The 27,321-nt window shown below is 50.0% G+C and overlaps 2 protein-coding genes across 3 annotated transcripts; both read left to right on the top strand.

Annotated features, from left to right (window-relative positions):
* The first annotated feature begins 1,517 nt into the window (after positions 1 to 1,517).
* PIGU (phosphatidylinositol glycan anchor biosynthesis class U) lies at positions 1,518 to 21,616 on the top strand. 2 transcript variants are annotated; one of them, XM_066198938.1, is made up of 12 exons: positions 1,518 to 1,728; positions 3,337 to 3,401; positions 5,434 to 5,493; positions 6,407 to 6,469; positions 8,033 to 8,142; positions 9,787 to 9,887; positions 11,816 to 11,913; positions 13,723 to 13,877; positions 14,394 to 14,537; positions 15,330 to 15,454; positions 17,221 to 17,363; positions 20,057 to 21,616. In XM_066198938.1, the coding sequence occupies exons 1-12, from the start codon at positions 1,599 to 1,601 to the stop codon at positions 20,168 to 20,170; spliced, it is 1,308 nt and encodes a 435-aa protein (XP_066055035.1). In that variant the 5' UTR covers positions 1,518 to 1,598; the 3' UTR covers positions 20,171 to 21,616. The 2 variants fall into 2 exon arrangements, with proteins under 2 accessions (XP_066055035.1, XP_066055036.1); XM_066198939.1 differs by lacking the exon at positions 3,337 to 3,401 and having other exon boundaries at positions 1,687 to 1,728.
* A 2,459-nt stretch (positions 21,617 to 24,075) lies between these two features.
* Positions 24,076 to 27,088, top strand: TLDC2 (TBC/LysM-associated domain containing 2). The gene is made up of 6 exons (XM_066199179.1): positions 24,076 to 24,108; positions 24,889 to 25,044; positions 25,467 to 25,667; positions 25,813 to 25,908; positions 26,463 to 26,536; positions 26,953 to 27,088. The coding sequence occupies exons 1-6, from the start codon at positions 24,076 to 24,078 to the stop codon at positions 27,086 to 27,088; spliced, it is 696 nt and encodes a 231-aa protein (XP_066055276.1).
* The last annotated feature ends 233 nt before the right edge of the window (positions 27,089 to 27,321 follow it).

Raw genomic sequence — 27,321 nt, forward strand, 5'->3', positions numbered from 1 at the left:
TGATCAGAAAACTCAAGAGACTGAACAGCTCCTCTGAACAGCTGCAAAGAAGAATCAGCATTTCTGGCTTCCTATTTACAGCTGCTTGCGCAAATAAATTAACTTGAATGAACTCTCCCTGATTTATCAGAGGATGTGCCAGGCCCAGTCAGTCCTGGGGCCATCAAGTCCCAGGGCCAGGCAGAGCCACACTCACAGAGCAGCTTTCCCAGCATAACTCACACCTTCATGCCAGAGAGCCTGAGAGCAGAGGAGCTGCCACACGACAAGCTGTGCACTGAAGCTCTCCTTATGGTCTCAGGACCAGATCTGTTGTCCCGTGGCGGTGGATGAGACCACACTTGAAGGAAGCCCTGCAAAGGCAGCAGCTGAACCCCAGTGAGGGAGTGAGCACAGGAGGAAACAGTCCAGGGACCACCTGAAGGTGGTTTTGTAGCATGAAGGGATTCATGTTCCAAGCAGCCACGGTCCAGAAAGTTTATGTGACTGACCACCTAACCCCACCAGTCTCTCCAGTCCTGGGGACAGTACATGCTGGGTCACCTGGGCCTCTGGGGACCACGTCCCAGATGGATTCAGCCTTTCTCCATTTCTGCAGGTGGGTGCAACTCTACTCTACAGCCCTGAGGCTGCATAAATCCAATGTAAATGTTAACTTGGATATTATTGAGCTCTTTTCAATGGCAACCTGAGTACACTCAGCAAATCCTAGTTTTAATTACATGAAAAACTGCTGTCTTCACTTACCACATGAAATGTGTTTTCACTGTCGCTTAATTTTTTAGGAGATTATCATGTCTTCCTTCCACATGTCTCCATTCAGATGAAGTGTTGTAAAGGCTACTTTTGTGTGAGATTGTGTGAACGGGCTGTGCACATACCCAGTGATGGGAACAGAGGAACAGTTATTGGAGAATAACTGTAAAGTCCATGCTGGGAAGGTAGGTCAAAGTCTCCACAGAACTCTTAAGCGCTGGAGCTGTTGTAACCGCACAGACTGAGAACCCGAGTCTGCCAAGAGCCTTCTGAAACCAAACACGGCCACGAGCGCTCAGTGCCCTCACAACGGCCGTGGCTCTCACCACAGCCACAGCAAACACGCGGGCAGATACCAAAGGGTCTGTGAAAAAAGTGAGAAATAAAGAACTGTCTGAGGCGATTTCCAAGCAGTTCAGAAACCACCGACACTCCACGTGCGAGCTGGGCCCGGCCGGCCAGGCCTTGCCCCGGTGGGGTAGAGCTGCCATCCACAGGCACCCCGGATCCACAGGCCCGCGGGGAGCGCGATGCCACTCGAGGACAGACCCATCCCTGTCCTCCGGCTGAGGAGAGGCTGCCCCGTGTGGCCACCCTGGCGACCGGATCGGGACAGCTCGGGAGACGGGAGCGGGGCCCCCGCCCGGCTGCTCCGAGCGCGCTCCTGCTTACTCGGCCCCCTCACCCCGCGCGGCCGCCGTAGTTCCGAGGCGTGCCGGGAGGCGGCGGCGCGAGGGCCGCTGGGATATGTAGTCGGCCCGGGCGGGCCGGTGCATTGGCGGCGCGTTCCCCGGCGCCGCCCGGGAACTACAGCCGGCGGCAGCGGCGGAGCGCGCGCCGGGATGGCGGCCCCCTTGGTGCTGGTGGTGCTGGCGGCCGTGACGGTGCGCGCCGCGCTCTACCGCTCCAGCCTCGCCGTCTTCATCGCCGAGCGGGTCGAGGTGGCGTCCCCGCTAAACGCCTGGAAGCGAGGTGAGGCCCGCGGGGCCGGCGCAGAGCAGCCAAGGCGGCAGGACTTCTCGAGCCGGGCGGGCAGGGCCTGATCCCGGCCGGGCGCCGGGCTGGAAGCGGCCCCGCGGGGAAGGCGCCCGGCTGCGCCCCGGGCAGGGCAGGGCCGGGCCGTGCTCGCCCGGGCCCGAACCGGAGCCGCACGAAAGGGCCCTGGGCGGCTGTGCCCGGGAGGAACGCGTGACAGCCGGTGCTCGGCGGCTCCGGGGGCGGGAGGGCCGCGGGGCTGGAGGCAGAGGACAGGGCTGGAGCCGGGACGTCGCCGTTCGCAGCTGCCCGGGGACGCTGGTCGTGTCGCACGACCCACCCAGCACAGAGCGTGTGGCTCCGTCGGCCTCGAGCGGGCCCGGTCTGCTGGCCCTGCACAGGCACCGGGTCGTGGCGAGAATGCCACTGCACGGCCCCCAGTTCACTTGCTTTGGTCAGTTGGTGTCCCCACGCGTTACCAGCGATTCAGAGTCTCTTCTGAAGACTGAGTGAGCTACAGGGTAATTGGAGCTTTTCAGTGACGTTCATCTGTGTATCATCTGAGCCTGTTTGGAGCTGTCATTTATTTTAAAGACGTCCCTTTGGTGTCCAGTTACTATGCAGGTAAAAGTATTTGTAGTTTTGGGGTGGAAAAGAGTGGCCTGAGGTAATAAAGGTCAAATGCACAAGTGCATTTGATGACCTGAGGCCTCTGTTCCACGGTGTGTAGCACTTCATGCTTCCTGTGCTATTGAATCTTTCTAAAAACCACCTTAGAGCATCAAGGTAAGTATCTAGATAGTAAAGGGAAAAAGCAGAATCATCTTGAAAAGTCTGAGTTGTCACCATACAGGAAGTTGGTGGCAGCCAGAATCTATTTCTCCAGCATGTCAGTGAACTGAGCACCTCTTGTGTCTTCCTGCAGTGTCCTGCCTGTTTCCCTCTGAACAAATGTGCCCATTTCCCTTCGCTCCTTTCACTGCATGCTGCTCAGTCCCAGGGAACCTCTGTGCTCGGGAGGGTGGAGATCCTATGGAAAAGCACACACATGCATTGCAGGGCAAGCTGTAACTCCGTGAGCACAAAGGAGCTGAATTAAGGCTATAAAACGTCAGGAAGTTTCAACAAGAGGCAAAGCTTTTAGCTTTGCCTGGCAGTATGTGCTCATTTCTGTTCTTCCCTTGTGATTTTGGACATTTGAGGCCTCTCTACATCTAATAAGGCAAAACAGTTCAAATTGTATATTATGTTGTGGTTTTCCTCTTGGAATTAAGTATTTCTCCAGCACAGAAGCCATATATCACTTAATAGGTGACTCAACAGGAGATACCATGCATGTGATTTATATAGAGTTAAGTGCAAAAGATTCCATCTAGGACATTTTTAGCTGCAACAAATATAGAGGTGATGAGTGCCTATGCAGGTGCATGGCAGAGCTGGGGGTGAATCAGTTCTGGCTGGCTGTTGGCTCTGGGAGGTATGGTGTCACTCATTCTATGTGAGATTCTTAGAGTGTCAGTATTTTAAAAACTGCAGTTTTGTCATCATGACATCTCTCACTTCCCACATTACAGGGTTCTAATTCAGGTGTTTTGTCTGTTTCAGTGGTCGAAGGATTAGCTCTGCTGGATTTAGGAGTCTCACCATACTCTGGAGCTATTTTTCATGAGGTTGGTTTGCATGCTTGGTTTTAAATGTAGTATTCCAGTGGCAGGGGTCTTAGTTTGGCTGCTCAGGGCCTGGAGAAGGCTGGGAGCCTGTTTTGTCCCAAAGACTGCAGAGAACCTGAAGTTATGTGGTTTGTCTGAGCAGTGGCTATGCAGTGACCAGCACAAGGAAATCCAGGGAATCCCAGTGAATTCCCTGTGCAGGGGCAGGCTGTGTCGTATTTGTTACTGCAGAAAGAAACTCTGAGACGGGGGAACTCTGTGATAAGTCAAATATTCTGATCCCGTCCAGCTATTTCTGTCAGCACAAGCTGGAGCAGGGATGGTGTCACTGTGAGCCTGATAGGATTTACTGGGTATCAGCACCTGGAGTCTCTGCAGTTGGAGAAATTCTAATACTGGCTCAAGCATGCAGTTTATTTATTCCTCATCTTGAAAACACCTCGTACCTACAAAAGCACTTAAGCACCTGTGATAAATGGGTAGGATTCCTGCTGACAAATTGAAGCAGTAATCAATATTTTAAAAACAGTCGTTTAAAATGTAACTTCTTTTAGGAGAAGAGGGAGGGGGGAGGTCTCCCCCCCTTCTCCAGCAGATGTTCAGTAGAGAGGAAGAGACTGAGATAACAAAATCTGTATTTGTCTGGACATGGAAAAGTTTTGAGAAAATCCAGAGAACCATTAATTAAAATAAATTTATTACTTTAGTGTACCAAAAAACTATTTGGATGTGCATATATAGTATTTACTGACACAATATAGGCTTAGTATGCATGTGTTACCAATGGGTTCGGTGAAAGGACACGTGGTGAAGATGAGAGCCTTCCTCCCTGTGACCCCCAAAGGTGGGGAAGACCACCTAAAAGGGGTGGTGGAGTTTGCGCAGTGGAGACGGAAATGGGTGGTTGTAAGAGCGGTGGTGAAAATTTTACAGATCGAAAATAGGTGGGAAAGGGTGGTGACACAGATTATAAAAGAGCCCAAATTGATTATTTTTATTTGTCCTGAAGCTGGACAGGTCCTGCTCACGTACCCCGCCGTATAGATTTGCTTATATATTATTTTTTACAGCCAATATAATCTACTATTAACAAATTATTGTAACTTTTAAGCTGCTCAAATTAAACTTGATTCTACATTTAATTTTGTCTGGGTTTTGATTTTTGATTGGAAAATTAGGCAGCACATTCATTTAGAACACACCTGTGGGACTTTATGCCCTCAGGTGGCCTTACTGATATGAAGGTACACTCATACGTAGTGTCACCTAGGGTGAAGCAGGTGCTAGGTATCCTCTGAAAACTGGATTCTTTTCAATAAATTCTACTTCTTTAGACAGAATTTCTCTCAGACTGCGAAGTATTTCCCCATGCTTATTTAGACCATCATGTTATTTTTAAAGTTTTTCAAAAGAAAATTATTTTCCAGCAGTGAAGACTAAATTTGCTGCATGTAAATATAGTGCTTCCAGACTAAGCTTTTGTATGATGGGAATAATTCAGAAACATGCTTTCCTTCTTTCCTTAGAAGGGAAAAGCTCTAGGAGTAACAGGATGATAGGATTGTAACCCTACTGCTTTGTGGTTTTAACGTGCTTTCTTCTTTTGCATTATAAAAGACACATCTGAACAGCAGGGGAGCTAGCTGTGTAGGAAATATTTCAAAAGTACCTGCAGACAATGTGAAAAAGAGATTTTCTAGAAAAAAATTACCTTCTGAAGCCAGTCTTTGTATGCTTTCTATTGTAAGTCTACCACTATTGTAGTAGAATTGAAAAGTTGGAATAAAATGCAATTTTTGGAGTTGATAGTGTCTTTTATAAAAGCACATCGAGGACTTTGTAAGGAAGAAGACCTTTGGGTTCTTTGATTAATCACTTTGCTCTGAAATACCAATGTTGGAGAATAGGCCAAAGGAAATTACCTTTGGCAATGACTTGTAGAACTGCTCAACTCTTGTAGTTTGTCTGCTCAAATCACCATTTTTTTATCTGGACAGTATTTGATATGAATTTCCCTTTTGCTCTCTTTCAGACCCCGCTGATAATCTATCTCTTTCACTTCCTGATTGAATATGCTGAACTGGTGTTCATGGTAAGTGCTCATGGAAAGCTTCTCCTGAAAGGTCCCATTCAGGGAAACGCTGAGTGTGTCTTTCTTTTCAGTCCTTCAGCCTCCCTGTAGCTCAAATTTCTGCTGACCTCACAGTTAATTAGAAAGGCAGCTTTGCCTGCACAAACCCACATTCAGGCTTTTCTCTTCTTGTACGTATTCCTTCTTTCTTGTGAGTTCTTGTTTAGATAACTACCCCACCCAGGGATAGGAGGGTTTCAAATTTCAAATGTCAAAATTATTTCAAATTTCAAATGTTATCTCTTATAGGTAATGAAATAGTTTGTCCCTCTAGCCTAATCCCTACACTGCTGTTTCTGTCTGCCAAACCCCAGACCTGCAAGGAGCACAAATGGGTTCATCCCCAAATGTGTCTTGTAAATTGTTCTCTGAGTTCTTCAAAATTCAGAAGGACAGAAGTCCTGTAGCTGGCTGCACATAGCCCCCAGTGGAGTCTCTGTGCCCAGGGCCCTGCCAGGCAGGGCTCGTGCAGAGCCAACAGCTGTGTGCCCTGTACTGCTGCCTGGGCAGTCTGGGGCAGCTCATGGCACTGTCATGCTGCCCTGGTGGGCAGGTGGGTTGTCCCAGCTGGGCACTGCCCCAGTGTTGCTGTGCTCTCACTACGCCAGTGATGCTCTCGATCGCTCTCATGTGAACAATTTCTTTCCTCTTAATTCCCTATTCTCTTGTTGTGTGAATATAAATATTTTTAGTACAGCTGTTGCCTTCAAGGTGAAGTGCTGGTGTGTGAGAGCACTGCACAGCCTTTCAGAATTTTTAAAGCTCGTGTTTTGTTCCCCTGAGCTGAGTCACATCAGAGCTCCTGTTAAATGATGACCAATATATTTTTCTCCATTTGTTTATTTTGTTTACAATCAGTCTGTCCCTTTTTTAGATAACTGATGTGCTAACTGCTGTTGCCCTTTACTTGGCAATCCAGGACTTCAACAAAGTTGTGGTAAGCTGACTTCCCAGTGTTGCTGGTCCTCTTCTCCCAGCAAATATAATTATCTTGGGCCAGAGAAAGGATGTGGTGTCAAGTCCCTGTTGCAGTAAATCTGGTCATATTTTAATGATAAACAAACAGGACTGAATGTGGGAGAGAACTGAGGCATTTTAATTTTTTTGTGGCACTATTACAATGTCTGTAGCTGCACACTGAGTGATGATCACAGCAGTGTACAGTCTTCTACAGCCTGGGTGTTATACCTTGGAGAGGGTTTCTTCGCACACAGCATTTCATGTGTGTGAATACCCAGACTAGAAATGTGTAAAGGACGAGTGAAACCTTCCAGCAGTTCTGAGGTGAGATAAATCGTTCTTGTGAGCGTGGTGAAAGTCTGACATCAAATACTACTTGTTCCCTTCAAATTATAAGGATGTCTATTTGGAGGTGATTTCTCCCAGCTCTCAAAGAACACTTTGTGTAAGCAGTGCTGTACTCTTTGCAATTCCAGAGGGGCGTATCAACATCAGCAGGGAGACTACATTTTCTACAGCATCTCTGTGGTCTCCCACCCTGCTATGTGCTTGTTCCTTGTCCTCTGACTTTGAGGTTAAGGAAATAACCGAGGATAGAACTGCAGGCATGTAAGAATTCCATATGTGAATTACTTTGTTGAGAATTTACTGGTAGCATGTCAATCCTTCTGTCTCACCATAACATAATGCAGACAGTTCATCTTTCAGATTTCTCTTTTGTCTCCATAGAGAGCCTAGTAAAACAAAAGAGATTGAAGAAAGATTTGTCATAGAAGCATCCATCTTTAAAGCGACAAAGAATGTATATGTATGGGGTTTGGGTTTTCAGGAGCTTGTGTGTTGAACAGTGAATGAATAAAGTTAGCTTTTCATTAGAGATCTGGAGAGGTGTTAGGAAGATTGAGTATTGGACTCTTGTGTGGTGAATTCACTGGTAACTGTGTCAAGACGTAGACACACGTAATTAAGGAAGTTTGAACAAGTAGAAATTTTCTGCGTCCTCCTGACTCTCACTTCAGTTGTTAAGTATTTGGGAAACGATAGGGGTTTTTTGTTCTCTCAAACTCCTCACGTAACATAAGTTTTAACTCACACCAGGGGCTTGAATATGCTTCACAGCAGTAGAAACCCCAGGTAACTGGCTGAGTAATATGAAATAGAATTACACAAGTAGTACAGAATAATGACTCTCCCCTGTACCCCTGGTTTTGTGCCTGAGATGTTTTGGTTTTCTGAAATTCCTTTCCCGGGGAATTTTCTGTAAACAAGAGAAGTGTTTTTGTAAACTATACCTTATTATTCATTCCTTTTCCTAGAAGGGACTTCTTCATGACATCCCTCTGGTCTGACCAATGTGATTGAAGAGGTTTGTCTTTTTCTCTCCAATCAGATTGGTCTGTGTAAAATGGTATATAAGGGAGACACATCCCAAAAATAAAGGAGTCATTTTCAGCCTGCTGAAATTTGGAGTCTGTGTCGTTGTGGTGTAAAACAGTGTCACTCCTCTTCTGCCAATCTTTGATCATTCTCCCTTGTTCAGTTCAAAAAGCAGAAGCTCCTAATAGAACTGGATAAATATGCGCCAGATGTGGCTGAACTCATCCAGACACCCATGGAGATGCACTACATCCCCCTCAAGGTAGCACTATTGTAAGTATAGCTCCTGTAGGCTGCAGTGAGCTGCTTTGGTTCCTCAGCTCCCTTCGGGGTTTATTTGTCTCATTTGGGCCTTCAAAAACTGTCACAGGTTGGATTTCTTTTCTGCAGAAATTCTGAATTTCCTATTGACCCTGGATACTCAGTTGGAAAGTGAAAAGCAGATGCATTTACATGTGCTTGTTGCTGACAAGTAAATTCACTCAGGCCCTTTGAGATGGGCTCAGCGGCATAAGGTCATCATCTGGGTAACAAGAATGTTGTGTCAGCGCAGATCACATTCCCATTTATTTTGCCTGTATGATAATGTTACCAGAATTGAGCCTATGCCTTCCAAATGGTGTCTTTTCAGAAAAGTTAGGAGAATTTTTCAGCAGCTGGACAAAATACCTGAATGTGTGCTGAGTATCACAACTTGAATCTTCCAAATTACTTATAACACTTAAAAGATGTTTTCATGTTGTCATTTTATTAATTTCATGTCTTGGTGTTCTTCTGTATACTAAGCTTTTTTTTTATTTCGGAAGTAAAGTAATATACAAGTAATATACAAGCAAGGTGCCTACTTGTTACAGATTTTTTTAATTGATATTTTGACACCAAGAAATTATTCAAATTGTTCTGTATCAGAGAGAGTTCTCCTTTAGATAAATTGCCATTTTTTCGTATTTTTGTATTATTTTTTTAAATGGCATGTTCCCCGTGGCCAGAAGGGTAAAGTGGGTAACTTGCAGACTATTTTGCACATTGGCCCAGCAAAGCTGGCATTAAATTGTACCTGTCCTGCTGTAGGCTGCCTTCTGGAAATACTGACAAAGACAGACTGGGACTCAGAGACATAGGAAAATATAAAGAGAGAATTAGGAAATCATCAGCCCTGTCTACTGACTCTGATGAGTAATTTAGTTATTGTCAAGGCTGATCAGTACATTATCGTACTTACTGTATTGGTAAGTCCTCCAAACCTTTTTCTTTGCTCTAAACCTCTTTAAATGAGATTATTGTAATTCTTATTTCCAAAAGGAGCTGCCATCCTTGGTAACTAAAGTGTGGCTGAATTCTGGAATGTTAAGTCATTAAGAGTTTTTCTACAATTCCAATTAAAATGTGCCAGTCTTGCATAGCTGGCTGGTTTTGTGCTCAGATTGTGCCGTGGTGAACGTAAAGGCTTGCTCTGCCACAGCAGAGCAGGTTGTGGGAAACTCTGCTTCTGTCTCAGTTTTGTTTCCATCATGTTTTCTTCTTATTCTTCAGTAGTAGTAGGTGTTACTAGCAGATAAAGTTTCCTTTGAACCCAATAAATCTAGATCTGACTGAATAGATGTACAAATGCTTCTGCAAAGAAATAAATATTTTGGGTAGTCATTTTCTAGTACAGAACTTGAATTTTGGACATCTTCCCAATGTCTCATTTCTGTAGCAGGCTCCCTGTGGCCCCTATGTCCAAGTCTGCAATCCAGAGGTCTGGTTTTTGTTCAGATTGAAGAACCTGTTCAGCTGAATTAATGTGCTGATGAGAGGATACTATCAAATATAAATAAACAAAAGGAAAAGGCAAAGTGCATCTTTTTTTTTTCTTTGAACATCTCTTAAATTAGATGCTCCTTTGAAAGTAACCTGAACTTTGCTCTTTTTCAGCTACCTGTTAAACCCCTACACTGTGATGTCTTGTGTGGCAAAGTCCACCTGCGCCATCAACAACTCTGTCATTGCATTCTTCATTTTAGCTACAATAAAAGGTAATGCAGTGAAGAAGAAAGGGTTCTTTATGACTTTTTAGGAAGATTAGAAATGTTGCAAAAAATAAATCCAGGGGGAAATTTACAATTGCTACAAAGATCTCACTGAAACACTGCACAAACAGGACTGGAACAAGGTCAAAGTTCTACATGAATTTGTGAGATCAAGAGACTTTGTAGTCATGTGAAAGCTTCCTTTCACCTCAGTGTACCCGAGAGTTTACTTTAAAAACTGACTCCTTATCCTGGTTGGCTTTAAATAGTTTCCTGTTCAGGAAGAAACATGTCTGTGTGTTGCAGAACATAAGAGCTCTTCTTTTGTGTGTGAGTAAGCGTTTAAGTGTCATACACAATTTATTTTCATAGTTTATCCTTGAACTTTTATTCAAAAGCAAGCGTTTGCCTGCATCTATTATTTGGCTTTCACTCACAGTTGTAAACATGATTTGAAATGAACTGATTGAGTTTTGGGGAAGCAAAAGCAGTAACCAAAGACCCAAACCAGCCCCGTGGTGTAGATTGTCAGAATCACTGTTTCATTCATTCTGTGCATAATGCCAGCTTTCTGGTTCTTTTATGACTTCCCAGTGCTAGAATCTTTTAGCCTGTATGATTTTTAATAGTCACCTAAGCTTTAAGGAGTTCTCTGCTGGATCAGAGGAAAGGTCAGTCTGATCTTTTGTCTCCAGCAGGGCCCAGACCCAGGCACTGAAAAAAAAAAAAAAAAAAAAAAAAAAAGCTGATAGTTTTTTATCAGTGTTTTCAAAAGAAGTTTTCCTATAAATATTGGCTAATTGAGTCAGGAGGTACTTTAATTTAAAAGCATTTCCAATAGCAAACAATTTAGTCTGTTTAGTTAAACTGATTTTTAACTGTTCGCTGATACCCTGAGACCAAAAGTTTGGTCATAAACAAAACTGTAGTGGCTGTCTTGTGGTTTGTCCCTGACCAGGAGTGTGGCAGTCAGGGGTTTAAGTGGGCAAAGAGGATATCAGGTTACTACTGTGATTTTTGGGAATTGCTTCTTTAGATCTGTGCAGAACTGAACCCTGAATAAAATACAGGATAGGGAGGTTTCTGTCAGGAGAGTGTAGCTGGAGAGAGGAGAGATTCATCACCAAATAACCCCACATTTTCCCTTTCAGAGGAGGAGGCAGAGAGGAGCTCTCTGAGTGTTTGCTCAGAGATGCACTCAATGCACTGAGTCAGGGCTCTTGCTGTTTGAGCTCTATTTTTACAGAAGACTTCCATCAAGCCTGTAGCTATAACCAGGCTACTGCACTGGGTGCTTGTATTTTTATTGTTTAACCTGAGATCTTTTGGACATTATTTCTGTTATTCGTAGTTGAGAAATGTAAGTGCTTAACACTGAGACACCTCAAATAAAGCTGCCTCAAAAAAGACATCCATATTTATAAGATCACTTGGAAAAGCTGTGCCAATCCTTTCTATGGCTCAGTATTGTTATCAGTAAAGCAGAACTAATGCTTCAGCTGCAGACTTTGCTTGCTCCCTTGCACACAGCTTTGCTGAGGCTGTAACACATTCTGGTGATGAGGTTATCCAGCAAGCCCAGTATGGCAGTTCTTACATACAGATATGACTTAAGTGAATGCATTCCCCTGCATTAACAGCAGCCAGCGTTGGCTTTTTATAGACTGAATTATGTGAATCTCTTTCTGTGTGTGAATGACAGGAGATACAAACCAGCCAGTGGTTCTTCCTTATGGGATGAGTCATTCTCCATTCAAAATGTTGTTAACAAGAGGACACCCTGCAGGATACATTCTGCTAAAACTCCTTTAAACGGTGTCCTGATATTTGTGAATCCCCTGCAGAGGGTTAGGAGTTTCTTCCCATTTGGACTGCCTGTCTGTATGGCTGTTTATGCTAAAAGTTCCTTACGAACCTTTTTTTTTTCTTTGCAGGTAGTGCCTTCCTCAGTGCTGTGTTCCTGGCCTTAGCAACATACCAGTCACTCTACCCTCTCACACTGTTTGCTCCAGCACTGCTTTACCTTCTACAGGTAGGTGATTTCTAACTCTTGGTACCTGTTTTCTTCTTGTAGCTGTGCAGGGACAGTCCTGGGGAGGGGAGTCAGACAAGTGCAGAGTTTCAGAACAAGTCACTCCTCAAGCCATGTCAAGTTTGAACCCTGAGTGGGAATGCCCGTGTTTGGAGAGGGTGGAGCAGGAAGTCTCCTACAGAACCGGGTGGTGTTTTTGCTTTCTCAAAATAAGTGCTGTTCTTTGTGTCATGTGAGCAGCAGTGAGGGGCTCAGACACAGAGAAGTTGGAAGGTGCTGGTTTGGGGTTTAATGGCAGAAGGCATGTTCTGGAAAGAGGCTGGTTGTCCTTTCTCCCTCTCGGTTAACAAGACCCTGAATCCCACCTTGCTAATTTTATCTTGCTATGGCAGCAGGGTGAGGCTGTGATGCCAGCAGAAGCTCAGCTCATGTCACAAATATCATTTTGTGATAATGTTTAGTATTTTAAATTATTTTAATTCTGAAATGCTGCTGCTGTGCGTTTCACCAGTATTTTTTCATTGCTTCTGGTGGTGATTTTTATAGTTTATCTTTACTTAACTAGCCTGTTCTCAAATCTCTGAGCTTCCAGACAGAATGGGAGTCAGTTCTAATTAATTTTCTTTCTCTATCTGACACTAATGTCTCTTCTTTTCCAGGAATTTTATTATTATTAGTCTTTGCAAGAGAAGAACTGCAGAGTCAGTGTTGCTTATTCCATTTGATGATTTTTAGGAGAATTTATATCTTTAATATTTTGGTCTCATTTGTTCTCTTTTAACTTTAGTCAAAGTAAATTGGGAGTGAAGTGCAAGCATTGTACTTTGAATTCACAAACAATATGTGTTTTGATATGTCATTGCCCAGTTTGCAACTTTTAAGGGCAGCCCTGCTAGTATGTGTCTTTTTTATCTAAATTTGTAAATGAGCTTCCCTGCATTCTTTATACAGAATTAAATCACTTTTCTCTTGCTATTTTCAATCTGTCCTGCCAAAATTTTTGGTCATGTTGCTTACATTGTCCCAACAAGTGACATTAGACCCACTCTGACTGAGAAAATCCAGTGAGCTTTACACAAAGCCCACAGCAGTCAGGGCAGGTTCTCTGCACATCTCCTGCCACTGCAAGCCCCAGGGCTTGAGCTGCAGAATGCTGAGCGATTCCCAAAGGTGTTGGCCCTCGTGTACATTTGTGTGTGCACGGCAGTCAGGGGACCTGATGCAGTGAGATATCCTTGTCATGATATGTTGACTTGTGAAAAGGACTTGTGGCAGTGGAAGGATATTGTCTGAGGAATCCAGCTTTCAGAGGGGCTCCTTTGTGCTTAGGAACTCCATGGATGTCCTCTTGCCCTGATTTCAGCAGAGCAGAGGTGCCAGGCCAAGTGGTGGTACCACAGGCTGTGGGTTCTGAAACAGGGCTTTCAGTCACCCCATGCAGTGGGGTCATGTAGGAGAAGACAGGCACCAGTGCAGTATTGCAAAAGTCTGAGGTATCAGTGCAGCTGTGAGGAGGGGTGTGAAAATCTTACACCTGTGTATGTGCTCACATGAGGGACTCACTGCAAGCAGAAATGACCAGCTTTGCTACTGTATTTGCAGTATTACTGTAGTCTAGGAATACATGCAATGTGTGTGACTTCTTGGCCAGAGTGAAGAACACCAAGCAAATTGTGCTTGAAAGCTGCTCCTTCAAGTGACACAGTGCCAATGTTTGATGCTTTCTTTCATCAATTTAAAATGATATTCTGAACACTCAGGCTTCCTTGTGGCTCCCCACCTGCTGAGGTGCTTCTGTTTTTCTTTCAGCGTCAGTTCATACCTATCAAACTGAAAAGCAAGAGTTTCTGGCTCTACACCATGCAGTATGCATCCCTGTACCTGTGCAGCCTGGTGGTGATCATCTGCCTCTCCTTCTTCCTGCTCAACTCCTGGGATTTTATCCCATCTGTTTATGGGTTTATGTAAGTAAGAAGCATTCTTACTGATGGTCTTCTGTCTGGCCCCATCCTCCCTACCCAGGTTGTTTCTTGCCCATCACACACAGACGTGTGCTTGACCCAGCAAGTGTGGGGTCTGTGATTTACTGGCAATGCAATAAAAGAAAGAATATGTGGAGGAAAGCTGCAATTAGCCAACTCCAACTTCTGTTAAATGAATAATAGCAAAAATTAAAGGCAGGAGCTGTTTTCCACTGAATGGTTGGAAATGGATTTGATTGTTGAGCTACCATGGCTGTGAAATACTGCTCTCTGGAGAAGTGTCTCCTTGAGAATGGTTTAAATTCTGCTGTGACATCAGGAAGGATTCCTCAGCTGGATTTCAACCTGCTCTCCACGTTTTCATCCATTTGGTTTCTCTTTCCTGGATTTACAATTTAGGTCCTACATCCAGTAGCACACAATGATTAATGCAATATAAGCAGGGCAGATAAGAACAACCATTAAAAAATTTACCATGACTTTCTTTTCAAATTTCAGCCTTTCTGTTCCAGACCTGACACCCAATATTGGCCTTTTCTGGTACTTCTTTGCAGAGATGTTTGAACACTTCAGTCTTTTCTTCGTATGTGTGTTTCAAATCAATGTGTTCTTCTACACCATTCCTTTGGCAATAAAGTTAAAGTAAGTATGAGTGTGTTTCTCTGCTACTTTTTTTACTCTTAAGTTATCCAGTGGAAGCGTCTAAGGCTGAAGTTGGATGTCTTGATCTACAAGCCTGAAAAAGATTTTTAACAGTGCCTGTCCTCCTCATTTCCCATAGTTTCAGCTCTGTTCTTCTTAAATAGAGTTACTTGGGCTCTGCAGTGGAACTCTGTGTTGCATCAACAGATGCAGAAATGGAGGCTGTAGAAGTGCCAGCATAAGGCACTGTAGTCAGAAAGCAAGAACTGACTGGAACTTCCAGCTCTTCATTGTCATAAAAAAGTGGAAACTTGAGGACTTTCCTATCTAACTTCATTGACTTCTCTCTGATAAAAGCACCCATTAACACACCTGGACTCTCAGCTTGTCCTTTGGCTTGCTCTGGGTGGACCAGGTGTACCAAAGGGATAACTATGGGCCTTGGGCTTCTCCAAATTACCATCAGAGGGCAGGTGCTAATTGCTTCTGGCGAATAGGGCAGAGCTGGGGCAGCATGGTGCAGGTCACCAATATGCTGGTGTAAATGTGTGCTGAGGGAGGCCCGAGGTTGCTGGGGGAGGGCTGTGGCAGATGTGCCTCCCCTGACCCTGCTGCTCTGCAGGGCAGCTCCGTCCACCCCACTCAGCATTCGGAGCCTAGTCTGGAGAGAGCAGGGCTGCAGGAGCTTCTTTGAGCCCATCCTGCAGCGCAACTATGCCCTTGCTGATATTTATTTGCAGTTTCCAGAGGCCCTACTGCATCCTCTTAGCCTTTGTTTGTTTTCCCTTCCAGGGAACACCCTGTGTTCTTCATGTTTGTCCAGCTCGCCATCATTTCTATCTTCAAGTCCTATCCCACCCTGGGAGATGTTGCACTGTACATGGCCTTCCTTCCAGTCTGGAGCCACCTTTACAGATGTAAGTTCTTTGTGCTTGATTATGATTTATCTGGAATGGAAAAGGGCCTGCCAAATAATTAAATTAAAGGGTCACCACTAAACCAAACCAGACCCAAGTTCATAGGCTCTCATGGGGTGTCTAAAAGAAGGCTGGATTTTGGAGGTTTTTCCTTCTGGTCTAACATGTCTTTAGGACTTGGGTTGAAATTGGTCAAGGAGGGAATTTTCACTTGCACTTTATCTTCCCCCCTCTCTCCAACCTATTCTGAAGATTATCTTTTTTATAAGAACTTTTTGCAGTCCTGCATCCTCCAGATGCTTCACTCCTGTTTAAGGCTGTGTAATTTGAACAGTGCTCCTGCAATTGGTGAGTTCCCCAGCCTTAAAGTGCAGGATCTTGCCGTCAGGCTTTGTTTTGCATCTGCTTGTTTGCTTAGAGTGAAAGTAACTGAATTACTCCAAGCAACTGTCCAGTCTTACCTCAATGCTTCAAAAAGACCCTCTTTAGCTCTTGAAATCACCAGAGAGCTTCCTGTGGATTCTCAGGCTCAGTCTATAGAACCTGCTTCCATGGGGAGATTTGGAAGTGTTGTATTTTTCCTGGCATTTCTTCCTTAAACCGACTGCTTTGACTAACCCTGCCAGGTTGTCCAGGCCTTTCACTGCAGTTTTGTCCAAGCCAGGCCAAGTGTGTTCATGGACAGCTCACCTGCCTGTTGTAGGAGACATAATCAGGAGTCAGGAGACCTGGAGTCCATCTGCTCTGTAGGTTTCAGACTCAGGAGAGCTGAGGCCAAAGCAGCTGTGATCAAACAGGACAGGAATCCCCAGGCTGGCCCTGAGCACATCACAGCTGTAGTAGATGAACTTCTGAAAGTCCTTGCTCAGTGTAGTTCAGTTCCACATTCCAAGCATGCAGTGAGAGGGACAGTCATCTGTCACATGCTTCCACCCTGCACTGTGTGAACAGACCTACTGAACAAGAAGTTTAAAATAGGTAGGAAGTGGCTTGGATGTGACAATGCTCTCAAAACATCATCTGTCCTCAACTGCAGAGTGTTGGGCATGGACTGAGCTGCAGCCAAGCACAGCAGCACAAGTGTCAGGATGGATTACAGCACTGCTGCCAAAGGCCAGGCATAAGCACTTCACGGAAAACAAAACCTCTCCTGGCCTGGTAGTTCCCAGCTGTTTTAGACCAAGTTGTGCTTGGTTTTTGTCCACTTGACACATACTCAGACTGCTGGATTCTTGTACCTCCCGATGTCATGTGTCTGTCAGTGCATTTGGCCTGTATGAACTTCTTCCTTTTATGGTCCTTTCATTTCCTTGCCACCTCCCAAGAAAGTATCTTTTCCTATAACCCACAGATTCAGTTTTTCCTTTGTCATTAGCTTGATGAGGCAAGGGATTAAAGTGCTTTGCTCTCCAAGTTGGGATGCTGCTGGCAGGGCCCCTTTGCAGGCTGCTGGTTACTGTAGTGTACATACCAAAAAGCAAAGTCATCCAAAAAAGAGTGTTTGGAAGCAGGACCTAGAAGGAAAGAGCTACAGGGGATTTCACATTGCAACAAAGGCAGAAGTTTTTATTTTGATGGGAAATGTAGTGGATTTCTTATAACCGCTATCCAGAAAGTTACTAAAGCAACCTGTGGAAGGTTATTGGAGGGAAGTATGTCTTGGCAAGTGCCTCTCATGCCCTGCACACACCCTAAATACCGTTGCTGGTGGTGTGACCATGGCTGCTCAGTAATACATAATTTTAACAGCTGGTTTTCTTTTACAGTCCTCCGGAACATCTTCATCCTGTCATGTGTGCTCATTTTCTGCTCCTTCCTGTTCCCTGTTCTGTGGCATCTGTGGATTTATGCAGGAAGTGCCAACTCCAATTTTTATTATGCCATCACGTTGACTTTCAACATAGGGCAGGTCAGTAGAGTGAGGCAAATGAAGCTGCACTGTGGGCAGGCTGCTGGATGGGGTGGCCTGTCAGCAGCAGTGAATTCTGCAGGATGGGGCTGGCTCTCTGCATCCTGTGTGGTCCTGCATAGCAGCTTCCTGGCTGTTCCTCCTGGATTCTGCCTATTCCTCAAGCCCTGGCATACTAATGGGAAAGAGTTCTTGTGGTATTTGAGCTGTGGCTTAACAATCCAACCCGGCTGACTGCAGGTTCTGTGCTCTGTTGCTGATACCCAAGGAAAAGCATCTCAGTAGGGCAGGACCAAGCACAAGTGAATGGAAAAGGGAAACTAAGAGGGGAAATGGAAGAACGTCAGGGCAGTAGCAGTGGGGCCAGAAAACGTGCACAAGGACATGGCACCAGTTTTTCTGAGACGTGGCAGCACGTGCAGGGTCCCAGTGATGCCAGGACTTGCCCTCCCTGCCTTTCCTGAGGCCACTCTGGGTACGTGACTTCCACTGGCCTTAGAGAAAGCAGAGCTTAGCACCCTTGAAGGGTGGAACTCAGTGTACACAGGTGCTACAACCTTTTTTAAGTCCTTCCTCTTCTCTGTGCTGCTTGTCATGTGCCTGAGCCCTGGGGCAGTTTGATGTGTGGGTGAGCAGAACGTTCCTTTCAGGTTAAAGTTGCCTTTATTTTGAATGTGCCTCAGCCATTTATGCTTGTCTGCTTCTCCTAAAGCCAGGGGAACACTTTGTCCAGGGGCAGAAAATCACCTACTCTTACCCTTGATTAATGGGGAAAACACTCATTTGGTAAAACAAAAAGAGACTGCACAGGGTGAGAGGGAGAATAGAGATTCGCCTAAGAGGGGCAGATAGGAAACTGGGAGTGGTTCATTACATGTCCTGCTGTGGAATGAAAGGAATAGTAAAACTTTAATTAGAAATAGCAGGTGTTGATATTCTAAGAGAGTTTTATTTCCTACCTGAGAAAGTCATAGCAGCAGATCGTGCAAGATCTTGTGCTCTGTGTAAATGCAGACAGCAAAATTTTCTTGTCTGATTTCCTTGTGGGGAGGACCCAGCCCACATGCCCACCCACCTCAGCTCTTTTCCCATTTAGACATCTGGAGAGAATCTTAGTTAAAGGTAAAATCACGTGCACTGACAACCTGTCAGCAGTTCAGCAAAGCAAGCAGATCATGGCTGTTTCCCTGTCCCTGCGTCTGTTCTTCACACTTTCTCCCCTGGCCTCAGCAGTCTGCAGCCCTTGCTCTCCACCTGGTCCTCCATCCCCTCCTGTCCTGCCATTGAGCCTCTGCAGCAGCTGCTCTGTTTTTCTGTGCTGTATTGCACAGTAACCCAGGCAGGCTCTGACTGTCCCTCACTCTGTGCCCCTTAGCACTGCCACGTACTTCAGGTGATATAGTGCCAAAGGGATGTTTAAGTGGCATCTGCACACTAGGACACAACCCGCTTGGGCTGGCACTGAGAAGGTTTTCCACTCTAGTTACCTGCTTCAGTTTCCAAATGGAGGGCAGCAGTCCTGCGGGGAGGTCACTCTGCAAGAGGCTAAGTGACAAATGACACTACTGAGCCAGCAGGTCACTGCCACAGCCCAGCCTGCCCCAGCAGTGGCAGCTTCCCAAGGTGCTTAGAGAATCCACTGTCACCCATTCCTGCACTCTCAACATCCCCAGGCATGGGAACAGTCCCACCGTGTGCCTCAGTACAGCCAGAGGTGTCCTGTCTTAGGGCAGGGTGGCTGGAAAGTGCCCAGTGAGAAAGGCCCTGGGGGTGCTGATCAACAGCAGCTGACCAAGAGCCGGCCGTTCCCAGGTGGGCGAGAGGCCAAAGACACCTGGCCTGCATCAGCCATGGTGTGGCAGCAGGACCAGGGCAGTGACTGTCCCCTGTGCTGGGCACTGGTGAGGCACCTCAAGTGTTGTGTCCATTTCTGGGCGCCTCCATTCAGGAAGGATATACCAGGGTTGGAACGTGTCCAGAGAAGCGAACTGAGCCCCAGGAGCAACTGAGAGAGCTGGGGGAGGGCTCAGCCTGGAGAAAAGGAGGCTCAGTGGGGAGGTTCTCACTCTGCAACTCCCTGACAGGAGGGTGCAGCTGGGGGGGATCAGACTCTGCTCCCAGGGAACAGGGACAGGATGAGAGGGAATGGCCTCAGGCTGTGCCAGGGAAAGTTCAGGTTGGACATTAGGAGGGATTTTTTTCAGAGAAAACATGGTTAGGCTTTGGAAGGGCCTGCCCAGGGAGCTGGTGGAGTCCCTGGGACTCAGTCAGACTCTGGAGTTCCAGAGCCCTGGAGGTGTCCAAAGAATGCCTAGATGTGTGCTCAGTGCTCGGTGATGTGGTGGGGGATTAATCCAAGGTTGGACTTGGTGATCTTAGAGGTCTTGACCTGTGATTCTGGGGCAGCCCTTGGATAGAAGGAGTTCTGTGGGTGCAGCTGAGATGTCTGTGCAGCTGTGGCACAGCTGGACCTGCCATTGTCATACATTTTGGCCAGTTGATGGAACTACTGTATGTGAGTCTCCCTTGGCTTTACATGACAAGGCGTTCCAAGATCACAGTGGCTCCTCCCAGCAGCATGTGCTGAACAGCCCAGGAGCTGCTTAACCCCTGACAGAGTGTCACCGACACGTGTCCCTCTGTATTCCTTGCTCTGAATCACCACTGATGTGTCTGAACATCTCTCCCCACAGATCTTGCTCATCTCGGATTATTTCTATGCCTTCCTCCGGCGGGAATACTACCTCACTCATGGACTCCACTTGACAAGGCAGGACGGGACAGAGGCCATGCTGGTTTTGAAATAAGGACTATACCACCACTTCCTGGGACGTGGACCACTCTGAGGAACGTGCGAAGCTTGGGGTACATGGGGTGGGTGGGGAAGGTTCCCTGAATGAGGTCTGACTTTGGGAATGATAGGTACTGAAAGAAAGAGCTGAGGTTCTGGGAATACCCCCCTGAGCTGCAGGCTCAGCACAGACTGTCAGAGCTGCAGTGTCTCCCCCCTCAGCTGTGCTTTTCACTTCGACCTCAGCCATCAGCTCTGGGCAGTCCAGCAGGAACGAGAGTGTCTGAGCTAAACCCAGGGCTGGAGCTCCGGCCATGAACTGTTTTCCACCACTGCTTCTTGGAGATGTTTGCTTCTCCGGGGATCTTCCCCTTCACTGCTTTGACCAGTAATGCTCCTGCTTGGCACGAGGCACTCTCTGGGTACCTGGTGCCCCAGCCCTGGCTGCTGATTCCATTTCTTGGTGATTCTGGTGTTCAGGGATCTGGAAGAATCCTGTGTGCTCAGTCACAGTGGGTGCTGTGAACAGGTTGGGTGACCAAGGGTTGGGTGACCTTGGAGGAAGGCTGGAGATACTGCCACCCCCGGTAACCTCAGCACTCAGACACAAGTAGGAACGAGAAATGGGATGGGGTCCAGGAGCAGGGTGGGTGCCAGATAACTGCTCTATCCTATTGGAGCATCACAGCCATGCCAGGAGCTGCACTGAGGCATTGGAGGTCTCAGAAGGAATACTACTGAGGAGATGGACTCTCACTGCTCCTAGTTTCTATTGGGTGGCAAAACCTGGCAGTGCTGGGCTCACACTATGCTGCTGTGATCACCTGGGGCAGCAGCCAGGACCAGGAGGTGTCACAATCTCCCTGTAAGGCCCCAGAGCAAATGCAGGAGGAGTCAGCCACTGCTGTTACGGAGTTGTTCCACAGCTGCTTATCACTACTCGATGTGCACTTGTCTGTGTCACCCCTGTGCCAGTCAGTGCTGGGCTCATGGCTGTGCATGGGGGCTCTTTAAATCAGCTCCCCTGGTCTCCCCTGCTCATCTTTGTGCTCAGATCACCTCACCTTGGAGCTGCTGCTGCTGCCCCATGAATGTGACACTCTGGGTTGAAGCCACCAGCTCTGCTGCCTATGTGGTGGCACTGAGATGCAGTGACCGGGGTGTGACGGCCACCTCCAGCATCACCACTGCTCCCACGGGACAGCCAGAGGGTTGGGAATGCGACGTGGAAACCAAACTGCACCTGGTACCGAGCAACTGAGAGATGGATGTGCCCAGGCAGGTGTGCAAACAGATCTTTCTTTCCGGACAATTCAAACTTTTGCCTTACTGCACTGCTGTCAGCGCTTTGGGGGTGGAGCTGCACCCAGCCAGCCCCGGCCTGGGGCAGGCCCGGCGGGAGCCTCCGGCCGCCCTCGGCGGGGGCATGGCAAGGAGCAAAATAAACTGTGCAAGTTTTGAACACCTCGTGGGCTCTGTGCCTGTGGGGGCTGGAGGGTGAGGGAGGTGTGGGAGGCACCGAGAGTCACAGGGAGGGGCTGGGAGGGGATTTGAAATCAAACACGGGTTGAGGGGGGGGGCAGACAAGTGATAAAAAAGGAAACGGGTCTTTGGGGCAACTGAAACACCCCGGCTTTGGGGAAGGCCAGGTATGTACAGGTAACCGGGCACCGGTGTAAGAGAAATGGAGAGGGTGACTAACTGGAGGGAGCTATGGGAGGGTGTTGGTCTTACAGCCCCTCTTTCCACACAGCCAACAATAACCATGAGGAAGGAGCTGGTGACAGGACGGAGGCAGCGCGACTGAGCTGAGGGCTGCAGGCACTATCCCTGTTCTGGATTTGTTCCTGGGTCTGTGCCCACTCCCAGTCCCCTGGGCTGGGTCGGTCTAGAGATCCTGAAGGAGCAAATCCCAAATTTGGACTCAAGCAGTCCTGAGGAAGGTCATGGGGTCAACACTGAGGCCAGGGGAGGAGCAAGGGCAGAGACATGAGCACGGCCGGGGGGGGACAGGAGCATGGGCAAGGGTAGGGAAAAGGCAGAGGCATGGGGAGGGGCAAGGGCAGGGAGAATGAAGAGGTAAAGGGATATAGGGCAGGGGCAGGCACGGTGTCAAGGACAGGGATGGAATCGGGGTATGGAAGGGTGGGGCCAGGAGCAGGGATGGGGATTGTCACGCTAAGGCAGCTCGGGTAGGGACTGGGAGCCCTGTCCCGGCTCCTGCCCAGCATCCCAGAGGAAGTTTTTGTGTCCACCAGAACTGCCTGATCGCCACCAAGTGTTGCCCGTCACCAAATGACAGGCACCAGGAGCCCCCAAACTCCCACTGCTGTCAAAGGCTGGTGGGCACAAGAGAGCAAACACCCAAACACCCAGCAGGGCTGCAGAGGGCCTGCTATGGAGGTGAGGACCAGCCCAAAAACGCCTGCAGTGGGCCCAGGGCCTGGGCTAGGCACCAAGGCCATTGTGCCGCCATGCAAGGCACACAGGACATCCCGGATTGGCATAAACGGGGCATTGTTGCCCTTGGAGCCGCAGGCTTACAGCCAGGCTGAGTGGTTTGGGGGTGACATCAGTGAGAAGGGGCCACGCCAGGGCCCTGCACCTCTTCCCTGGTCTGCAGGGACTTCTCCAGAGGCACCTGAGCCAGCGATTCCCTTCCTCAGCTGCCAGTCCCAAGCTGGCTCCCTCAGTGAGGGTCATGTGCCACCAGGGCCTCGTGTACTGTGTCTCTGCGTCCAGGTTTTGGTAGTGGAGCGGCTAGAGTGACTTCTGTGAGAAGCTGCCAGAAACTGTCTCTGGCAGAGCCAACTCCAGATGGCTCCAGGATGGACCCACTGCTGGTCAAGGCGCGGCCCAGCACAGGTGGTGGTGATGCCTCGGGGCTCAGGGATTTAGGTAGAAGGAAAGAGAGAAGTTACTGCGCAGATGTAATTGCACCCAGAGAAGAGCAGAGTGAGAATGTCTGAGAGGAACAGTCCTGCACACACCCAGGGCAGGAGGAGGGGCTGGAGTTGCTTCAGGAGCTGGAGCTGAGCTTCCCCTGAGATTCTGTGGAGAAGCCCATGGGAAGGCAGCTGTACCCCTGCAGTACATGGAGGGCCTGGGGGTGCAGAGATCCACCTGCAGCCCCCGGAGGAGCCCACACCAGAGCAGGGGAAGGACTCCAACTCCTCTCCCAGAGCAGCAGCAGAAACAACGGGTGACCTGATCATAACCCCTGTTCCACATCTCCCTGCACTGCTGGAGAGGAGGAGGCAGAGCTGGGAAGGAGGGAGGTGCGGGGAAGGTGTTTTTAAGGTCTTATTTTGCGTCTCGTTATCCTGCTCGGATTTTGTTAGTAATAAATTCAGTTAATATATCTCTAATTCGAGTCTGTTTTGCCCTGAAAATATCTATGAGGGATCTCACCTGGTCCTTAACTCATGAACCTTTTGCTGTATTTTCTCTGCCCTGCCCAGCTGGAGTGCAGTGAGAGAGGCAGTGGGAGAAGCTTTGGCAGGTGCCTGGTGTCCAGCCAGGGTCACCCCACCACAAAGGTGTTGGCAGTTGCTACAACCATTGCAATAGCTGTGCTGCAAAGAGCAACTCGGCACAACCTGCCCCGGTGATGCCAAAACAAGGGCCGCCTCCGGCCCCGGGGCTCTCTGCTTAGCTCCGGGCAACAGCCGGGTTGCAGAAGAGCTGACAGCCACTGGCCACCAAGCACCTGGCTGGAGGGGGATGCCTGCCCACGCATCCCAGCACCACGCACGGGGGACACATTCTGGACCCCCACGAGCCGGGACAGGCAGCTGCCATCCACACCCACCCCGTCACGCACCGACGGCCAGGGTGGGGCCGGCGCGGCTGAACATTAACCCCGGGGCGGTGTCCAGGGCTCCCTGGAGGCGCAGTCCCAGCACCCCAGAAACATCTGCAATGAGGGGGCTCCGGGTCCGCTACCAGCTCCTGGTAGGTCCATGGTCACAGGGTCCCCCATGGCAGCGAGGGATGAGCTCTGGGGCCGTGCTGGGATGCACCAGCCAGGCTGGACACGGGGCTGGACAGACGGGGGGGGGGCTCCCCTGTGGAGAGTTAGGGGCTGGGGAAGTGCGGGGGGTGCTGGGCACACGTGGGAGCTGCCTCCCGAGGATCGAGGCACCCCGGGGGCAGATCTCCTGCGTCCCGGGGCTGCACTCACTCACCCCTCTTGGTCCCTCAGGGTAGCGGGCAGGGAATTGCTGCCCACCCGCCCTTGGCATGCACCCAGAGTCATCCTGAGCGCATGGCCGGCTGAGACACTTTTTACTAGCGGCCGCCAGGACCGCGGCACATCCCCGACCCCTTCCACGGTGCGGGGTCAGCCTCGCCATGGGCCAGGAGGGGAAAGACAAGGCTTCACCCCTTCTTAGGGGGCTGCAGCTGTAGAAGCCTTCCCTGCCTTCTTTTCCTCCTCCTCCTCTTTTCCTTCTCCACGCCTTCCTCCCCCTCGGGTGGCCATAAGCCCTTGAAATTCCGTGTGCGGCGGTGGCACGGCCTGGCAGGGTGCTAGGCACGGCACGGCACGGCACGGCACCTGGGCTGTCGGGAGGAGCCGGCAGCTGGGCTGTAGGCTCAGCCTGGTGCCTATTCCCGGGGACTTGGGGCCCTTGTCCCAGGCCCTGCACGGAGGATGAGACACCCCAAGCTGGGCGGGTTCGGGAGCTGCTGCTCCTCAGGCCCGCACGGATGCTGACCTCCCGCTGCCCCCAGCCCGACCAGGACGAGGACCTGCCCATGGGATGCGAGGACCCAGCTGGAGAGGGACAGCGGGGCTGGCAGGGAGCCCCAGCAGGAGCTGAGGAGGAGCCCTGCAGGCTGGTGCTGAGCATGCCCAGCAGCATCCTGCGGGACAGGGAGATCGAGGAGGTGAGGTACCCTGCAGCCTGCCCAGGGAGCCCACCCTGCGGCTCCTCTGCCCCGTGCCCAGAGCCGTGACCACTGTCCTTTCCAGTGTCCTTGTCTACAGGCCAGTGTGAGGCCAGATGGGTGACATTCCCCTGTGCCTGGGGACAGTCACCTCGGTTGCCTCCTGGGGGGAAGGATGCTTGGGGAGCCATCTCAGAAGGGTTTGCAGGGGGAGGAAGCTTGAGGAAAGTATCCCAGGACGCTGCTGGGAGGGGCGGGAACCTGAGGAGACCCCTTTGGGAACGTGTTGAAGGGGAGGGTGCTTGGGACCAGCTCTCGGAAGGATGCTCAGGTGGGTGTCTTGGGAGGCTGCTTGGAGGGATGATGTGTGGGGCCACCTCCCGAGAGGACTCTCAAGATGTCTCAGGTTTGTGCTGGGGCAGGGGGGGATGCTCAGTCGGTCAGCACCGTCTGAGGCCGCTGTGCCCCAGCTGGGCCAGCAGCTGCCCCCGCGCCTGACGCAGCAGCCCTGGCACCTGCTCTACTCCACCGGACGGGACGGCTTCAGCCTGCGGACGCTGTACCGGAGCGGAGGCCGGCCGGACTCCCCGGCCCTGCTGCTCATCAGGGACACGGAGGCGCAAGTACGGCCGTGCCCTCCCCACCCGGGCTGCCCGGCATCACACGGGGCCTGGGCACCTCCTCGCTCCGTTGGCCGGACGGGGACACGTCCCGGCGCTGGGAGCCCCTCTGAACACCGCGCCCTGAGTCCCCCTTCTGCCTCCCCAGGCCTTCGGTGCCTTCTCCGCCAGCGCCATTCGCAGCAGCAGCGGCTTCTACGGCACGGGGGAGACCTTCCTCTTCTCCTTCTGCCCCGGGCTGAAGGTGCGGCTGCAGGTGCTGGCCATGTCCCGAGTATTGGGCCACGCCTGGGGGTCCCCGCAGTCCTGGGGGAGAACTGGGGTGACGGGGCTGCCCTTGGCCACACGTGGGGACAGCAGCGGGGGGACCGTGTGGGCAGCAGCCCCCCAGGTTTGTCCAGGGCCGGGGGGAGAAGGCGAATCCCAGGCAGTGTGCAGGGAGGAAGGCTCAGGACGGGGGACCTTGTCACCGGGTTCCCTCCACGTAGCAGGGCGGTCGCAGCCCAGCTCTGGGCTGGCAGAATGAGGCGGCAGCCACATGCCTGGCACCGCTGGGGGGCTGTGTGTGCGACGGGGCGTTAGTGGTGGCGGCCGTCCCCTGGCAGGGCCCACAGGGCTGTTGGCAGGGATGGATCAGAACCACAGGCTCGGCCAGGTCTTCTGGAGACGTGGAACAAGGAGGGGCCCAAGCAGAGCCAGTTTGGCTCATCAGCTCCCAGCTGGTCCTCGCAGGACAGGAATGGGAATGGGGACACTGCTCCTGCCCACGGTCCCCCACTGCGTCCTGTCCCCATGCAGGTGTTCAGGTGGACGGGCAGAAATGACTTCTTCGTGAAAGGGGATGTGAATCTGCTGATGGTCGGTGGGGGCAGGTAGGAACTGCGCCGGCAATTTCAGCCGCTCAGAGGGCTACCAGCCCCGATGGCCATCAGAGCCATCACGGGACCACAGGCTGCTCTGTGGAGCTGGGTCCAGGCACCTGGTGATGGTCTGAGTGCCTAAACACTGGCACCGGTTGTCCAGCAGCACTGGGCCTTTCACTCCCTAACCCTACTGCGGGCTGGAAGGGCTGCCCGCTCCCAGACCGCTCCCAGGCCGCTCCATGCCCGCTCCCCGCCTGTAGACACCTTGTGGCAGACCTGGGCCAGCTGCTTGTCCCGTCTCACGCCCATTTTGGGGAACAGAGAGTGAGGATGGGGGGTGGCTGGTCGCCGAGGGGGTGGCGTGGGAGGTCTCCAGCCATGAAGGAGGCAGGTCGCAGCTGATCGTGTTCTCGGCACATTCGCAGCGGTAGATTTGGGCTGTGGCTGGACGGGGATCTGCACCACGGGGGCAGCCAGACCTGCGAGACTTTCGACAACGAGACCCTCTCTCACCGAGAGGAGTTCTGCATCCAGGATCTGGAAATGTGGGGTCTGGCCTGACCCCACCAAAGACACCCAAGGAAAAAGGTGCTAGAGAGGGGATGATTTGGACTGATGTCTACAGCACAGTACCCACAAAGTCTGCGGGACTCTACCAGCCTCACCCACTCCTTTCACCTGCTCCCTATAATATCCCGATTTTATGGGGAAAGAACAGCCGGTGGGGGCAGCGTGATTGGAAAAAACAGCAGTGGGGTCTCAGGCCTGGAGCGTCGCTGCCATGTGGCTGGAGA

Source organism: Chamaea fasciata, unplaced genomic scaffold, assembly GCF_029207755.1.
Source record: "Chamaea fasciata isolate MVZ Bird 193981 ecotype frontalis unplaced genomic scaffold, bChaFas1.0.hap1 SCAF_17, whole genome shotgun sequence".
Classification (NCBI taxonomy): Eukaryota; Metazoa; Chordata; class Aves; order Passeriformes; family Sylviidae; genus Chamaea; species Chamaea fasciata.

Coding starts and splice junctions, on each gene's coding strand:
- TLDC2 (XM_066199179.1), top strand. CDS start 24,076: ATGAGGGGGCTCCGGGTCCGCTACCAGCTCCTG. Junction 24,109..24,888: donor GGGTCCGCTACCAGCTCCTG/GTAGGTCCATGG, acceptor CGCTGCCCCCAG/CCCGACCAGGACGAGGACCT. Junction 26,537..26,952: donor CTGATGGTCGGTGGGGGCAG/GTAGGAACTGCG, acceptor GCACATTCGCAG/CGGTAGATTTGGGCTGTGGC.
- PIGU (XM_066198938.1), top strand. CDS start 1,599: ATGGCGGCCCCCTTGGTGCTGGTGGTGCTGGCGGCCGTGACGGTGCGC. Junction 1,729..3,336: donor GCTAAACGCCTGGAAGCGAG/GTGAGGCCCGCG, acceptor TGTCTGTTTCAG/TGGTCGAAGGATTAGCTCTG. Junction 9,888..11,815: donor CATTTTAGCTACAATAAAAG/GTAATGCAGTGA, acceptor TTTTCTTTGCAG/GTAGTGCCTTCCTCAGTGCT.